We start from the raw sequence: 18,277 nt of genomic DNA, 5'->3' as shown, positions 1-18,277 counted from the left end.
ACTTAGTATGCACTCAGTAAGTGTTAGCTATCAGTATTATATAGCATATATTATTATTACTACACTTACTACCTATATTATATTGTTTTGCGGCTGTTTTAAATTTTACATAAATGATGTTATCCAAAATTATGGGACCATCTGCAACGTGCTTGCTTTATACAACCTTTATCTGCTGTTTTGCAGGGAAATGGCTCATTCCAAGGCTAGCTTTTCATGGGCAACCCCCTTCCATCCTTGCTTTGAGAACCCAGCACTGGACTTGTCAAGCTACCGAGCAATCTCTTCTCTTGAGCTCCTTGGAGACTTCAAGCACTCCTCAAAAAAACCAGAGGAAACCTCCGTTTATGAAGAGGAGAGCTCCCTAGCCTCCATGCCCCGCCCACTGCGGGGCCGGGCCTTCTCAGAGAGCCACATCAGCTTGGATCCTCAGAGCTCCCGGGCCTGGGGGCAGCATAGGAAGGAGCTCTTTACCAAAGTTGTTGAGATCCAGCCAGATCCTCTGGGTGCCAGGAAGAAGGCCTTTCCTCCTCCTCGCCCTCCTCCTCCCAACTGGGAGAAGTACAGGCTCTTTCGTGCAGCCCAGCAGCAGCAGCAACAGCAGCAGAAGCAGCAAAAGCAGCAGCGAGAGGAGGAGGAAGAGGAGGAGGAAGAGGAAGAAGAGGAAGAGGGGGTGAAGGAGGAGGGGGAGGAGGAAGAGCTGCCACCCCAGTATTTCAGTTCAGAAACCACTGGTTCCAGTGCCCTCAATCCTGAGGAGGTCCTGGAGCAGCCCCAACCCCTGGGCTTTGGCCACCTGGAGGCTTCAAGGCAGGGCTCACAAAGCCTTCCAGCAGAGCAAGAGTCCTTTGCTCTCCATTCCAGCAATTTCCTGCCTCCAGTAAGGGGCCATTTGGGATCTCAAGCTGAGAAGGCTCTGCCCCCTTGCTATTATGGCATTGGTGGGCTTTGGAGAACATCAGAGCAGGAGACCACTGATTCCCCCAAGTAAGTGCTTATGAAAGACATTAGGTCCCTGAAGAGGTGGCAGCATGAGTTTGAATTCCACCTTCACCATTTGCCAGCTGTGTGACCTTGGGCTGGTCAATTAAACTATTTCCAGCCTCAGTTTTCTCACCTGGAAAATGGGCATGATGATACATGGTTGTTGTGAATATGAGGATAATCCACGTAAAAGACATAGCCCCATACTTAGCACATAGTAGGTACTCAGTAAATGTCATTGATGTTCTTATCCCTAAATATCACTATCAAGGTACTATATTTATTTTTTTCTAGTTTGTCTTTAAGGTATGCATCAGTGTCTGGCCCCTGAGCAATAAGGCATTAAACCGTTATTGCCTTGTGGCCTTTTCCAGAAGCCTGGCTCAGGTCCTTTTCTGCCTTTTCTGCTGCTTGCTCTCTAGAACAAGAGGCCAGCTCACAACCTGACCTGCCTCTGCTCTAGGACCTGTCTGAGCTTCTAAACTCTTCCCCCACCCCCAGCATCAAAGGTGTTCCTGGGGTTGGATGCTTTATGCCCTGACCATTCCTTACAACAGCCAAAGGCATTCTTTTCATCTTCCACTTTCTCCATCACCCCCACCCTTGTTTCCTCTGCCTCTTTGCATTTGCTTCAGTGGGCAAATGGTAGTACCAAAAGTGGTAGTTGACAGGGTCAGCTGTCTGGGCAGAGAGGCTGCAGAAGGAGTATACTCTGGCCACAGAACTGTTCCCTTCACTGTGCCAATGCTCATTGGCATGCCCCACAATGTGTGGTTGTCCTCTTTGCTCCAAAACAAAAGAGCTTTGGCTTTTGGCTCTGCTAATCCTCCTGCAGAGAGCTCCACGGACTCTCTGCTGGGGATGGGGATGAGGGGCAGGTGTCTATCCTTTCAGTGCTTCCTTTAAATACCTTTACAGAAGGAACTTGCCTGAGACTTGTTGCTATTAGAAGTACCTTGTTATTGTGTCTTTTACTGATGGACAAATCCATTACTTGGCTATCTGGAGCTAGTTGACAAGTTTTCCAGCCTAAGGTGCCACAGGCACAGCACTTACAGGGCCTGGCTCCCAGACACTATGAGAATTTGTCAGATCCCTAGTGGCTGCTTCTCAAGCTGCCCATCTAGCTGGGGGGTATTCTTATTGTAATTAGAAAACATTTGTGGAAAGTGACTGTGGATTGTTACCTATCACAGCAGAGAGAAGAGAAGGCAACCTAGCACATAGTAGGCACTTAATATTTCTGAAGAAAGAATGAATAAATGAATGAATGATCACATATTAAGCATTTGATATGTGTCAGACACTGCTAGCCATTTTATATCTATTATTTCATTGAATTCTCCCAACAGCCCTATGGGCCATTATTATCCCCATTTGACAGATGCGGAAACTAAAGCTGAGTAAAATAAGGGACTACCTAACTCAGAATTACACAGAAAAGACTCAAAGCCAGATCTTACTCCAAAATCTATGCTTCTTTTGCCATCCTAGGCAGGCTCTCTTAGGGAGATCTGGTTCCTGCAGTAGCCAGGCCTTTACTTAGACCTCCTGTCCCCTAGAAGGCAATGTGTACCAGAGGTAGTAGTTACAGGCCCCAGGCTTACCCCTTTCAGCCTCCTAGTCCTTCCTCCTTTATGTACCTCCATTCATCTTGGCACCTTGTCCAGAGAGAAGGAAATTGCTATTACTAGAGATCTTGTAACTTGTTGCACAGATTTTTTTTTTCTTAATGACTATGGGATGCAAGGGGAAACATTTGTTTGCATACAAGCCTGGCTTGTGGCTGCAAAAAGTCAATTATAGATGCTTCTTTGAGTGATGGAAATTTAAGGAAAAACATCATTCCCGACATAGCTAATATTTTTTGCCTCTTTACTATGTGCCAAGCATTGTTCTAAGCACATTTGTTTATTGACTGATTTAATCTTCACAACAAGCCTATGAAATAGATACCATTAGTTTCCTACAGTTTTTAGATGAGAAAAGTGAGGCACAGGGATATAAATTAAGTTGCAGAAGATCACAGGTAGCCAGAACCCAGATAGTCTGGCTCACTGTGCCAACTACATCACCCCAGGATCTCTGGGCTCCTCAAGAAGATCCTATTCCAGACCCTCAGAGAGCACAGGGTTCTACCCAGCAGGAAGTGCCTTTAAGGTTTTGTAAGGGAAAGTAGTGTTAAGGGCAAGTAGATGTGTAATATTTTGAATCTAAAATGCAAAAAAAAAAAGACATCCTAATTTCAGCCACGTTAAACTAGAGTCTGTAACCCACATACTCTTTAGTTACAAAATGTCAGGATACATGTAGAAGCAGGTGAGTGGAATTATTGAGCATTGGTTAAATCTGATAACTCTGATTCAAGTACAGGTATAGTTTGCTTTATGGACTCTATGCATTTTCTCTCAGTGCTCTGGAGAAGGAATCTTATTTTTGCAACAAAGTTCATTATCAAGGTCAAATTATGTTCTCATAGATCTCCTATAACCTCTGCCCTATTAATGGAGAGTATGAGGAAAGGAGCCCTAGAACACAGTGCCTGATATGATACACTATAATATAATACAGGGCCATGTCTGCTAGGGAACTGAGTCTCTAATTAGCACATCCTTTTTCAAAATTTTTCTCCAGTTTTATTGAGATATAATTGACAGATAGCCACATCCTTTTTTTAAAAAAAATTCTGTGCTTTCTTTCAGTACTTTCTAACTTTCAACTCGCACACATGCCCCTAAATATTTTTCTTATAGGTAGGAATTCCCTAAATTCATACATTTATATTTCCTCCAGAATGTTCTCTCTTCTCTGCTAACATAGATACAGTCCAGCCAGAAAATTCCTTACATGCAGGGTTTTATGTGATGTCAAGTTGACCCTGTGGCAGTATAGTATAGTGGCTAAAAGCACAGATTCTGGAGTTAGGTCACCTAGGTCTAAATCACGGGTCTGCCATTTACTGTCGTGATCCCGGGAAAGTCACTTTACCTCTCAGTGCCTCATGTTCCTTATCCATAAAATGGTTGTCATGAGCATTACATTTTATGTCTATATTTACACACACACACACACACACACACACACACACACATATATCTTAGTACAGCTCCTGGGCATAGTAAGCACTATGTGAATGTTAGCTAGTAGTGCTCTTTTATCAGTGCTATCAGCTTAAAAACCTACATGTAAAATGAATACCTAGGATGAGCAATATTGGCATGCCCAAATTTCTTTTGTGTGATGAATTAGGAGACAGCATAGCATGAATCAGTAAATAGCTGTGGAGCCTTTTACCCATTATTTTTGACCTTTATCTAAGAGCTGCAAATAGCTGCAAAAATGACTAATGAGTTTCTCCTATTTTTCCTTTCAAACAGCTAGAAGTTAGTGAAGGGGCAGTGACACAGACAGGTGGAGGGTAGGGATGGCTGGTAGGCAACAAGAACATAGTGGGGGTGGGTCTCCCCTTTACATAAACCATAGGTGGAATTATTTGCCTCTCCATCACTGAACCCTAACATTGAAGCATTTCATTTCTTTCCTCACATCAGACCAGAAGCTTTGATGGCAGAAGAGTCCAAACCTAAGCCAGCATGGAGCCAGAGCTACTTCTTTCCTGAGGAGAAGTTCTCTTTCATGGGCTGGGGCTCCGAGAAGCAGCACCTCAACCCCGCAGCCTTCAGTGAACCCAAGACAACAGGGTCTGCTGTTACACTTGTCAAGCCCCTGGGCACCACTGGTTCCATTTCCCCCCATTTCATTCTGCAACCATGGAGGAGGCTGGGACCATTGGGGATATGCCAGAAGTTGAGAGGTGTTATCCCTTCTCAGGCCAAAGGCCTGCCCCACCTCAGGCAATCTCAGAAGAGCTCATGAGAGATGTGGTGGGCTGTAAAAAGTCTCTGGCGGGGGTGCTAAACTCATCCTCCAACACGGTGACCACTGCTGAGGTCATAGGTGACCTCTTTGCTATGGGAGAGATGCAGTGGAGGGGTTATTTCAAGCAGGAGTGGCACCACCAGGAAAGGTGAAATGATGAGCGTGTCCAGGAAAGCCATGGAGTGCCTTTATAAGCAAGCAGACTAGATAGAGCCAGGTTGGGCTGGCATCCAGGATGGGTAGGATGGAGCCCAACAGCCTTAGAGGACAAATAGCTAAGGTCTCAGACATGTCCCTACCACCTAGCCCCTCCCGTGGGATCCATATACTGGGACCCTGAACCAAGGGGAATCATTGATGATCAGAAGCCTGGAACTTTAGGGGCCTTCTAGTTTTTTCTGGATTTTATTGGGGTGTTAATGACCAAACCCATTGATCTCTAAAGAAGTCCCCCCAGCTGTGGAAGTCAGGGATGTAGAAATAGCCTTCTAAGTTCTTAAAGTTGACCTTGACTTGGTTTCTAGAGAGCCTTCACATGGCCTGTTTATGTTTGAACAGTGCCTCCCCATCCATTATTTCCTTATTTTATAACTCCTTGGTGAAGCAGGGTCCCATTTTATAAATGAGGAAATTAGGAAGCAGAAAGGTCAGCAGGCTGTCAACAGAGGTGCTCAAATGGTCATTTTTTGTTTCCACAGACAAGAGTTTCAGCACTTCTCACCTCCCCACGGTGCCCCAGGGATCCCTACCTCTTATTCAGCTTATTACAATATTTCTGTGGCCAAAGCAGAGCTGCTGAACAAGTTGAAAGACCAACCCGAGATGGCAGAGATTGGCCTGGGAGAGGAGGAAATTGACCACGAACTGGCTCAAAAAAAGGTGAAGTTTTTGGCATGCCTTAGAGATTTACTGCATTTAGCTTGAGTGTGTCTGGAGGTTGACCTGCCCTCTACACAATCCAGAGTATCTTGGTACATTCCTGTATTTTCAATATGGAAATCAAATAGCCTGTCTAGGTTTCTCACAAATGCAACTGCAGTCTCTTTTTGATCCAGTCAATAATAGTAATAATATTATAGTAATCATCATCATCATCATCACAGTGTCTCTCAAATCCTAAAACCAACTCTATAAGATAGACGTTACTGTCTTCTTTTTACCAGTTGAGAGGACCAGATTGCCCAGGGTTACAGACTAAGTGTTGATCCAGGACTCAAAGTCAAGACTGTCTGACTTTCTGCTCTGAAATAAGCCAGCCTTGTAAGTAACTCGCTACCCAAGGTACATCAGAGTTTTTGCCAGTGAGTGCTAACCAATGGCAGCCATTGATTTTATTCTGTGTAACTTTCAAAGAGAGAGCAGACTGGCCAAGAAAGAAAAGCAAAAATTATAGGCCAGTCAACTTTAATATTTATTTGCAAGAATAGTCAATCATCTCTTAAAAGTACTAAAATAGACAAATGGAGATGATGTTGTTCTGAAGCCTCCCCTTTCTTCCTCTAAGTACCACTAGCCTGGGTTTCTAATCAAATTCCTGGAATCACTTTGCCCTCCCTGCACTTACCCCTTTTATTTCATAAGCAAATAGGGTTTCCACGGCAACCTCAAAGGCCCAATTTACCACTTTGTAGACATCGGAACTCAATGCAAATTGCTCTTCTGCTCATATTTCTTATTCAGGACATGACCTGTACAAAAGCTCAAGGCCATTTGCAAGAGACCCCCACCACTTTCCAGTCTGAAGCAAAATGTCAAGGAAAGAATAGGAAGCATGGTGGCATCAAAGTTTTATTGATCCAGGTGCCTGCTTCCTTGGATTCCATGTTTCCTAAATATGACAGGGCTGCTCCTGGCTCACTCAGGATTTTTTTATTAGGAGCAAACCTAATAAATGTCTGATGAGGAGAAAAGAGACATGATCAGAAATGGCAAAACACAGAACAGCAGATAGTGACTTGAAGTGATTGTGGGTGGGCTAAGACAGTTTTTGTCTCTGAGGAAAATAGGTGAGGAAGGTCACCAATTTGTAATATCCCAGAAAAGCCACTCAGCTCTAGCTGGGTCTGTGATGACTCCACAGCTGTATCCACTACCCTTTCCCCAGAGTTGAAGTTCAGGTTATAAAGCCCCAGTGCTGAGAAACAAAGGGCTCTGTCCACTTTCTTCCTTCCAGATCTATGGGACCTAAGAGCTGGGGGTAGGTAGGTGATTTTCCAAGTTGATCATTTGGCCCCCAGCCCTCCCTTGTCCCTGGCACTGAGTTTTGTTTGGGAAAGCAGAGGGTGCGGATATAACTGGGAGCTTCTTGGCATCTAATTGTGTTGCCTCATTCATATCATTGATCCTTAATTTCCAGTGGGTTTTGGAAATTTCCCTAAATGTAAACCTATTACACTTTACGCTAAGATAATGGTGAGCTCCTGACTTTTGACCAGTTCTGAATTATGACACCTGGCCCAGACCCAGAGCAGGCTCTCTTGTCCTTTGTCACCTCGGACATCTCTAAATAAAGGACGAGAAAAGAACATACTCTACATAACTACAAGCTTATGCTCCCAGAGTGCCTGAGCAGGAATAGTAATAAAACACTGAAGCATACTTCCTATATAGAAGACACTATTCTAAGCATGTAGTATGTATTAAGTCATTTCATTCTCATAACAACACTATGAGGTAAGTAATATTGTTACCCCATCTTTTAGATGGTGAAATTGAGGCACAGAGAGGTTGAGTAACTTGCTCAAGTTTACACCATTACTTTGTGGCAGAGCTGGGGTTCAAACCCAGGTAGTCTGGCACTAGAGTCCATGCCATTGACCATAATGCAATACTGACTGCAAAGGCTGGGAGCAACCTGGGACAGGTCTATTCTTGTCAGGACCTTGCAGCTAGACAGGTATCCATTAGCTCAGAGTGCCAGGTGGTGGTGGTGGTGGTGGTACTAGTAGTAGTAATAGTAGAAGTAGTAGTAGTAACAGCATCAATAAACATATATTGAGCACTTAATGTGCCACGCACAATACTAAGTACTTTACTTCTATGATCATATCTAACCCTCACAACAACGGACGGTTGGTGGGGGGCACTTCTTCAATTTACAGATGAGGAAACAGAAGTCTCAGTGGGATTGGGTATCTTGCCCAAGGTCACACAATTTGGAGGATGTGGAATTGGAATCCAGGCATCTCTGACTCTAAAACTCCACTCTACCACACTACCTTCCTGTGAGTGCAGTCCCACAACTGGTTACACCTATAGGGGAGACAAATCAGAAGACACAAGCAGTCCTTCCCTTGAGAAACTTACAGTCAGTAGTGGGAGAGGGATCAGATGCACACACAGGAAACAGAAAGTGAACAACCTCAAATTACACTCAAGGTTCTCATTCTAAAAGACTGGAGAGTTTAGAAAAGAAAAAGATCATTGAGAGAGGAGTTATGGGGGCAGGGGCTTCCAGCAGGGAGGGTAGGGGCAAAGCTGGGCTCTGAAGAAAGAATGGGAATAGCCAAAGTGAAGGAAGAGATAAAGAGCCGGCAGAACTGCATAAGCAAATCAGGAATATAAGAATGAGTGTTGTGAACACAGCATGAGGGGCTAATCCTCAGAGGTTCTGAGGAGTGAGATTAGAATGGTAGGGTGAGGCCAGACTGAATCATAATCATAGCAGCTGCTTTTATTGAGCACTTAGTCTGTGCTAAACCCTTGGCATGCATTATCTCATTGAACCCTTATTACAATTCAGTGAAGTAGGTACTGCAGTTACCCCATTCTGCCAGATAAAGAAAGCAAAACTCCATACAGAAATTCACCTAAGGTCACACAGCTAGGAAGTGGCAGAGCTAGCAGTCAAACCTAGTCATTGTGACTCCAGGACTCACACTTTTATCCAAAAGGCCTCAAGAGCCAAGCTGAGTGGTGGAAGATCTAGCACAGTGTCATCAACATCAGAGGTACTGAAAGGGATTGAAGGAGAATGAATGAAGTAATAGGCAAACACTTGATGGCAGTGCTTTTCTTACCTATGCTCTCACAAGCATTTCTGTTTATTAAATAGCCTCAGCAAGTATTTAGTAAGTTACATTTGGCAAATGAGAATTAGCCAATGGGTACCACTCATCTAATGCCAAGAAGTTTGGTGGTGACAGAGATTCCTAGCAGATCTGAAGAGATGGGAAAGAAGGTGCCTGTCCAGAAAACTGGAATTGCTCACGACTTGCTCAGGTTTCCTTTGTTTCCAGTGACTAGGGTAGAGCCCGCCTTCGGTTATTTAGATCTCTAAACAGTGGTTCCAGGGACAGATCCATTTCTGTCAGTCCCCATTCTCATCCTTTGCTTCTCCTGTTTATTTCTCCTAGGTTCAGCTCATCGAAAGCATTGGCAGAAAACTTTCTGTCCTGCAGGAGGCCCAGCGAGGATTGCTGGAGGACATCACTGCCAATTCTGCCCTTGGGGAGGAGGTGGAGACCAACCTAAAAGCCGTCTGCAAATCCAATGAGTTTGAAAAATACCGTTTGTTTATTGGGGACCTGGACAAAGTAGTCAACCTGTTGCTGTCACTCTCTGGTCGACTGGCCCGTGTGGAAAATGCTCTCAACAGCATCGATTCAGAGGCCAACCAGGAGAAGGTAGGGTTGAGGTCTCCAGGGTGTGGATGGAGGGAAGTGCCATCTGCTTCTTCCCAGGGATCCCTCTTTCAAGTTTGGCTAGTCTGGAGGCAGCAGAGCATAGTGTGAAGAGTATGGGCACTGGCTTTTAAGTGGAAATTCTGACTTTACCACTAAGTAACTGTGTGATTGTGGGCAATTCACTTAACCTCGCTCTGTCTCCATCCCTTCAAAAATAGGGTAAACACACTACCTACCTCATGGGGTTGTGAAACTTAAATTGGATAATCCATGTTAATGACTTAAAACATAGCCTGGAACAAGATAAACACTAAATCATTGCTAGTTGCCAGTAGTAGTAGTAGTAATAGTAGCAAGTAGTTGAGATTGGGAGTCTGTCAATTTCATAGGTTGGGACACTCTGCATAATTCCTGAACCCAAATGGCATTGCCTTTTTCTATCCAGTGGTTCTTGGATACAAATTTGAACCCACAGTGAAAGGCACATATGCTTGTGTATACACACATGGATACATACACACACACACACACACACACACACACTCACACAGAGACACACACTGTTTTGAAAGTATCGTCACAGCGATGTTTTTTTTTACCAGATGGAAGGTGTACGAGCTGGCTTTGTCAGAGCCTTCCCCCACCCCAATCCCAGTGGTGGTCCACAGATTAACAACAGTTTAGAGATAGAAAGAGGTGATTGCTCATCCCCCATCCAGAATTGCTGTCATGTTTATCCTCCCCTTGCTACAGGAAAGAAAGGCTTTTGCATGAAGGTGGACTTCAGGGCAAGAAATCTAGGACTGATCACTGAGCAGAGGGGCTAGTGGCTTTGTGGGAGCATCACTGGTGGAGCACTGGGTCGGGCAGATGACTGGTCATTGGGATAGCCTTATTGGTCTTCTGCTTCCCCAGTTGGTGCTGATAGAGAAGAAGCAGCAGCTGACAGGGCAGTTGGCAGATGCCAAGGAGCTGAAGGAGCACATGGAGCGCCGGGAGAAGCTGGTGTTTGGTATGGTCTCCCGCTATCTGCCTCAGGACCAGCTCCAAGATTACCAGCACTTTGTGAAGATGAAATCTGCTCTCATCATTGAACAGCGAGAGCTGGAAGAGAAGATCAAGCTCGGGGAAGAGCAACTCAAATGTCTCAGGGAGAGCCTACTCCTGGGGCCCAGTAATTTCTAATTCCACCAGCAGACTGCCTGCACCATCCCTGCCCCGCCATAATGGGAAGCGCTTTCAATCCTTGTTAGCACTTTGTTAGCAGGTAGATAACAGTTAGTTAGCAGTTTGTTCCATATTCTCTACCCTGGACGTCTCTCACTACCCCTTAACCTAGCAGTGTTCCCAACCAGCTAAGAGGACCTGGGGAGGCACCAAGCTTCTACCCAAGGGAGTAGAAGCAAGACGCAGGAGCTGCAGCAAAGTGTGATCGTACAACCACACTCTCCTTCTCACAGTTTGCATGGCCAAGCATTCACCACACACAGGACCAACAAAATGCCTTCATTATCCTTTGTACTAGGACACCAGGAACATCATGTACTCAGCCCCACACACACACACCATCATCAGCCTTTGAAGTCTCAGAGAGAAGTTGCCTGTGCAGCTCCACTCTTCCCCAGGGCTCGTGGCCCAGCCATTTCCCACAGAGATCTGGCTGTCTTGAGGGCATTCACCTACCACCAGCTTCAGGGCCTCACCCCAGCTTTGCAGTAGGAAGCACAGAAGGAGAAATGACATTTAACAGAATGTGAGCAGAGGTTGGGAATCACCTGATGCCCTGCTAGAAGGAGCTATGCTTAAACAAACTGGCTCTACCCCTGCCTTCCCCATTACCTAGCTGAGGGGGAGGAGGACTACCTTCAGCCCCAGCTAGTGTGGCCCTCATCCTGTCCTAAGACTTTGGCCTACCACTTCCTGTTTCATCTTGCCTTTTCACTGCTGGGAGTTACAGGTGCCTACCCTAAGGGCTTCACACTATGGGCCATGAATAGTTCTACTAAAGCTAACTTCTGGATACATGTTTTATTATTGGGGGGAGGGGGTTGTTGTTATATTTTAAATGGCCTTTTGATTTTATTTATTTTTATGTCTTGATGGTTTTTTTCTGTTTTTTAACTAATAAGGTAAGAAGAGGGGAGTTGGAGAGGGAAAAGTTAGCCCAGAAGGAAAGCATTTTCTGCAGATCAGCCTGAATTCACCATGGCTAGGTAAGCAAGTGCCAAGGCCTTGAATTCTTCCCACCATAGCTAACAAGTGTCTAAGGAAGGAGTTCTCACTTCGAACTCAGTTTCCCCACTATGGCCTGGCCATATACTTCCCTTGAAGTCTGGATGACCATGAGCTTAGAGTTCCCCAACAGGCTTCAACTGCTTCTTATTTTTTCTTGAAACCAAAGAAATCTGAAAGGGACAAAGGTTCACCCATTTCTCTACCATTTCCAAGCTAAGGAAGGCGTAGAGGTGACCTCAGGAAGAGCTCCTCTATCTAATTGTTTTCTTATCCTGTGGCCTGGCTCGAGTAGCCGAAATTCATGGTAGCTGGAAGCTTCAGCCAGGGCCAGCCCGCCAGAGCAAGTTATAATCCAGCCAGGATCTTAGGCACACAAATAATGAATGCTGCTGCTGTGGCCACCCGGTAGCCAGTTTCTATCCTGGAAAAGCCCTCAGGTGGGTGATGGCAGGAAGGGAGTTGTGGCCAAATGCTGCCCTGTTACCCAGCTCAGTCTTCTGTTCCTTGCTAACTGGGGCCCATGCTTGGTATTGCACAGCCCTGTGCAGCCAACCCGGCATTGCCATCGCTTCTAGTTACTGCTCAGTTCCTCAGGGTCCTTGGAGGTTAACTGTAGCAGCAGGGGTGCCTCATTCAACCAAAGAATTTGCCAAGGAACTTTGCTGCTGCTACAAATACTGGTTGCTAGCTTCCGTTTCCTCTTCATTGTATTTGGAAACAATGGAAGAATCTTGGCCAGCAGGGTGTCCTGTGGGGAGGGGTGCCCTGAGTATGCTCAGTACACTGCTGCTGTCAGAACCACTGTTAAAATGTCAACCTGCCATTCTCCCATCAAGTGGAGGATTCTACTCTGTTCAGGAAGGCTGATGGCTTATAAAGGGCTAGGTTTACCTAAGCCAAGGTTGCATGAGATGGGGGAATGCTTTGAATAGAGGCTGTGGTTGCCATCTTTTTTTTTTTTTTTTTTTTTCTGTAAACAGGCTCTTTAACAGTGAGCAGGCAGAGATGTCCTGTATTGGGGAGGATGAGGCCAATGTAGCCCAACATTCTAATATTTTTTTTTGCCAGAACAGCTTTTTGGGAATATAGCCCAGGGAAAAAAGTGGCCACTTACCTGGACACCATGACCATGGTCTGGGCTTTTCTAGTCAGCATTAGAATGATTGTATCTTAAGTTTATCAGACTAAAAGTACTATTAACTTTGTTATTTGTGTCCCTTATCCCACCTCCAATTATTCTAAAGTTAGGATCAGAGTACAAGAATGCTCATTTTCACACGGAGTTTCCAAAGCACTTAATACTGTATTGAGCAGTGAAGCTTGGCAGACAAAGGTGAACTACCAGACAGGCACAGATGCCCCACAATGCTGACGTGGCAGGCCCATCATGAGTGATAGCACTGCAAAGCCGCCGGTATTACCTGAGATGCAGTATCTCTTGCCCGTTCTCATTTCCTGTGCTCAGCCCTCCACCAAGGCCTGCCAGGGAGTAGCAGTTTGGAAGGCAGGGCAAGGGATTTCCCCGTATAGGCCACAGTGGGTAATGTGTAAGCACAGTGGTTGAAATTTAGAGAGGAATCAGTGTAAGGGGCTCTGGGTAATTGAGTCTCCTTGAGTCCCACCAGCTGCAGACTCAGCCAGGGTAGAGCAGTAAATGCTCAAGGGGAAGCCAAGAAAAAGGACAGAAACACTGAAAAAAAAAGCCCTAGAAAGTGAGAGACTGGAAACTGAGGAACAGAGAGGGTGAAAAGATGAAAAGCCTCTTTCAAGGCCAGATTCAGGTTCTGTTTTCCATTTCACCTCATGTGCCAAAAAGCTGCCGAGGGGCACCGGAGCCACAGCCTTAACCCCAGCCTCCCTAAAGGTGCTGCTCTGCCAGTAGCAGGCCCCAAATGGAGGAAGCTGGGCACATTTCTGGCCACTTTCTCCTGTCTGAAGCTTGATGTCTCCCTCTGTCTTTGCCAAAGGAATTGTCTATGCCAATAATATTTCTGTAACAGCATATTGTATTCTTTGAAGATTAGTAGGTCTTTAGAGGGGGGTGGGGCAAGGGGCAATTTCTATAGAGAAAGAAACAGTGTTTGTTGTACAAATGTTGGGGGGGTCATCTATCCCATGTGAAGCTATTAGTTTTCTGAATCTTATTGTTTCTGCGTTTATGTCCTCCACCACTCCCTTCTTGGCTGACATTGATATGCCTGCCAGATTGTCATCGAGGGTCATACTTCAATAAAAGGTGCTAAGGACAAAAAAAAAAATTATCTCACGTGTTTTGACTAAGGTCATGGAAATTCCCTAATATTCTGCTGAAAAGTATTGGAAAGGAATTTGGTCACCTATCCATAGTCCTTCATAGGTAACCGTATGATCAGAGCCTTACCCACATCCCTAAACCCTTACGCTGGCCCCTCAGGGATAGCATTGATGCTACACCATTCATTATTCCCAGTACAGTAACTGAGAATTCAGGAAGAGTCAACAATAGGCATGATCTCAGGTGTAGACCTCAGCAGTATACAGAGCCCAGTTCTGGAGTCTATCCTGATCAGAGGTGAGCCACTTTCTAGACCTCCTCCAATCTTGAGTTCTCTCTACTAGTATCATCTGACTTCTACCTGATAGTTCAGTCTCACACCTTTACTCTTAGTCACTGATCAGCTTTCCAAGATAACCTCAAGATTTAGACCCAAATATACTCCAGGCAGCTCCTCTGACCCTGAAAATCTTACTTGCCCCCCCATCCATACATTATTGATATCCCAACTGATCTCCTCCTATTCCAGATATCCAGTGCAGTAGAGTAGAAAGAGCCCAGTTTGGGTATTAGAGTGAACTGTGTTCAAATCCTGATTCTGCAACTTACTTCTTATTCTATGAATCTGGTTTATTTGCTCAACTTCTGAGTTCACTTTCTTATCTGTAAAATGGAAACAATAATATGTATCTTTCTTACAAGACTGTTGTGGCTTAAAAATAATAAATGATAGCCACCAGCTATATACTAAGAGGTTGTTTGTTAGAAAGGCAGAATCAATCCCAGGCTCCACTCGAAACTCAATGATAATAGTCTGCATTTTAACTAGACTCCCAGGAGATTCATGTGCATATTAGAAGTTGAGAAGCACCAGCTTATCACAAATAGGCTCAGTACATAGTAACCATCATTCGAGTCCTGATTTACTCAGTTCATTCTTTTCCAACCCAGACACATTCTTGCTCTTCTCACATTGCTCACAACTACCTGCCTAAATGAGTTTAGCAAGGTCTCAGGATACAAGGCTGATATATAAAATCACTTCTGTTTCTATACACTAGCAATTAACAATCTGAAAACAATTTCATTTATAGTAGCATCAAAAAGAATAAAATACTTAGGAATACATTTAACAAAAGAAGTATAAGAATTTTATACTGAAAACTAAAAACATTGTTGAAAGAAATTTTTAAAAATCTAAATAAAGGCACTCTATGTTCATTGATTAGAAGAGTTAATATTGTTTAGATCACAATACTCCTCAATTGACCCACAGATTCAGTGCAATCCTTATGAGAATCCCAGCTGGTTTCTTCGCATAAATGGAAAAGTCAAACCTAAAATTCATATGGAATTGCAAGGGACCCAGAATAGTCAAAACAATCTTTAAAAATAACATAATTGGAGGACTCACACTTAATTTCAAAATCAAATCTCACTACAGAGCTACAGTAATCAAGACAGTATATGTACAAGGATAGACATATAAATAAATGGAATAACATTGAGAGTACAGAAATAAACCCTCATATTTATGGTCACTTAATTTTCAATAATGGTGCCAAGACAATAAAATGGAGAAAGAATAGTCTGTCAACAGATGATGCAGGGACAACTGGGTATCCACATGGAAAAGAATGAAGTTGGATCTCTTCCTTATACCACACAACAAAATTAACTTGAAATGGATTATAAAGCTAAATGTAAGCATTAAAATTACAAAATTCTTAGAAGAAAACATAGGAATAAGTCTTCCTGACATTGGGTTAGGCAATGATTACTTCAGTAGAACTCCAAAAGCACAACTGACAAAAATATCAATAAATTGGGGGCTTCCCTGGTGGCGCAGTGGTTGAGAGTCCGCCTGCCGATGCAGGGGACATGGGTTCGTGCCCCAGTCCGGGAAGATTCCACATGCCGCAGAGCGGCTGGGCCCATGAGCCATGGCCGCTGAACCTGCACGTCCGGAGCCTGTGCTCCACAACGGGAGAGGCCGCAACAGTGGGAGGCCCGCGTACCACACACACACACACACAAAAATCAATAAATTGGAATACATCAAAACTTTAAACTTTTGTGCTGCAAACAATGCCATCAAGAAAGTGAAAAGACAATCCACATAATTGGAAAAGTATCTAATATTGAGCTTTTATTCAGAACATGTAAAGGACTCTTACAATGCAAAAATAACCAATTAAAAATGGGCAAAGACTTTTTCTTTTTATCAGAATAGATGTTTCTCCGAAGAATATATGCAAATGACCAATAAGCACGGGGAAAAATACTCAACACTAAGGAAATACAAATCAAAACCACAATGAGATACCAGTTCATACTGACTATGATGGCTATAATAGAAAAGGCAAACAATAACAAGTGTTGGTGAGGATATGGAGAAATTGAAACACATACATTGCTGGTGGGTAAAATGTAAAATGATGTGGCCATATTGGAAAACAATTTGGCAATTTCTTTAAATGATAGACATAGACTTTCCATATGACTTAGCAATACCACTCCTAGGCATATAGCCAAGAGAATTGAAAACAGGCATTCAAACAAAAACATGTACACAAATGTTCAAAGCTGCATTATTCATAACAGCCATAAAGTAGAAACAACGTAAATGTCCATCAGCTGAGGAAGGGATACACAAACTTTGTTGGGATATTATTCTGCCATAAAAAGGAATGAGGTACCGATACCTGCCACAACAATGGATGAACCTTGAAAATGTTATGCTAAGTGAAAGAAGCCAGTCACAAAAGATCACATATTGTATGATTCCATTTATATGAAATGTCTAGAATAGGCAAATCTACAGAGGCAGAAAGCAGATTAGTGGCTGCCAAAGGCTGGTAGTCTGGGAGAAATGATTGCTAATGGGCATGGGGTTTCTTTTTGGGGTGATGAAAATATTCTAAAATTAGATTGTCATCAAGGTTGCCCAACTCTGTGAATATACCATAAACCATTGAATTGTACACTTTAAATGAGTGAGCTGTATGGTATATGAATTATTTCTCAATAAAAGTGCTTTTTTAAAAAAGAAAAACACTTTGGCCTATTTCTGTCAGTCTCATTCCTATTGACAAAAATCTGAATTGATGGTAAGCATGTAGTTCATGCCTGAGCCTGAAAGATACAATATTCACACCATTTGTGTTTTGGGAGGGAGCTTGTCATTACATCCTTCCCCTTGCAGACTTGGCAGACCCAGCAACACAAGGAGTAAGAGTAGTCTCAGCGCTATCTCATGACTTCAGCAGGAATAGTAGGGATGGGACCTATTGGGGAAGAGGGCAATCTTTCTAGGCAAGGAGTATGGTAGAGTAGATAAGGACTTCAACTCTTTAGGCAAATAAATCAGGTTTTAGATCCTGAGTCCATCAACTTACTATGTCACCTATACAAGTTACTTGACCCCTCTCAAGCTTCATCTCTAAAAGGGGGCTAATAAAAAGCACTACCTCAAAGTGTTATGAAGATTAAATGAGATAATCCACATGAAGCACCTAAAATAATGCCTGCCATACAGTAAGCATTCAGTAAAGGTTAGCTGCTAGATTTATTATTTTTATTGAGGTGAAATTGAAGCAAAACCATATAAGGAAAAATAAAGCACCCTCAGCTTTGGAATCAGACAGCTCTGTTAAGGTGACCTGGGGAAGTCACTTCATTTATGGGGCTTTAAGCTCCCTGTAATAATGAGTATAATAATCCTTCTCTAGGGAGGCAGTTTAAAGCCTAGACACTGGAACCCACACCACCTGGTTTTGAATACTGTCTCCACCACTTACAAGTTGTGTGACTGTGAGCATATTTAACTTCTCTGTGTGTGGGTATCCTCTTCTGTCCATTGGAGGTAACAAAAATACTTAAACCTCCTTGGGTTGGTGTGAAGAATTATTGAGTTAATCCGTGTAAAGTGCTTAGAATAGTGCCTAGCATACAGTAAATACTCAATGAATATTAATGGTTGTTATAAAGCTAAAGTAGGAAACAAATGAGATCCTTGGTAAAGCTAGGCATGTAGTAGGTCCTCAGTAAAAGGTGGTTCCCTTCCTCACCCATCCTGCTCTGTGAACCAGGTCAAGATTTCCTCGGACTTGCAGAGAAAATGTTTCAGACTAAGGAGGTCCTCATGGTAAGTAGAATTTTCTGGCAGGCTCAATACTACCATTTGATGGGAACAATGCCATCTATTAGCTGCCTGCAAGATGACCACCTATATTTCTAAGAACATACCCCATTCAGAGCAGTAGGGAAAGAATTATTTTGCCTGTGGACTACTTGGGCT

At 43.7% G+C, this 18,277-nt stretch overlaps 1 protein-coding gene across 4 annotated transcripts in view; it reads left to right on the top strand.

The window, feature by feature from the left end:
• SHROOM4 (shroom family member 4) overlaps positions 1-13,964 on the top strand; it is a gene marked incomplete at its 5' end in the record, with an annotated part of 214,041 nt that extends 200,077 nt beyond the window's left edge. For 3 of the 4 annotated variants that reach the window (XM_082681613.1, XM_082681616.1, XM_082681615.1), the window contains 5 exons: positions 187-987; positions 4,536-4,685; positions 5,562-5,742; positions 9,219-9,488; positions 10,404-13,964. In XM_082681613.1, the coding sequence (XP_082537739.1) occupies positions 187-987; positions 4,536-4,685; positions 5,562-5,742; positions 9,219-9,488; positions 10,404-10,673 (1,672 nt within the window). In that variant the 3' untranslated portion in view covers positions 10,674-13,964. The remainder of the gene's footprint in view (positions 1-186; positions 988-4,535; positions 4,686-5,561; positions 5,743-9,218; positions 9,489-10,403) is intronic. The other variant, XM_082681614.1, reaches the window with a different exon arrangement.
• Between the last annotated feature and the right edge of the window lie 4,313 nt (positions 13,965-18,277).

This window comes from Grampus griseus, assembly GCF_964374135.1.
Source record: "Grampus griseus genome assembly, chromosome: X".
Classification (NCBI taxonomy): domain Eukaryota; kingdom Metazoa; phylum Chordata; class Mammalia; order Artiodactyla; family Delphinidae; genus Grampus; species Grampus griseus.
This window is presented reverse-complemented; position numbering and strand designations above follow the sequence as displayed.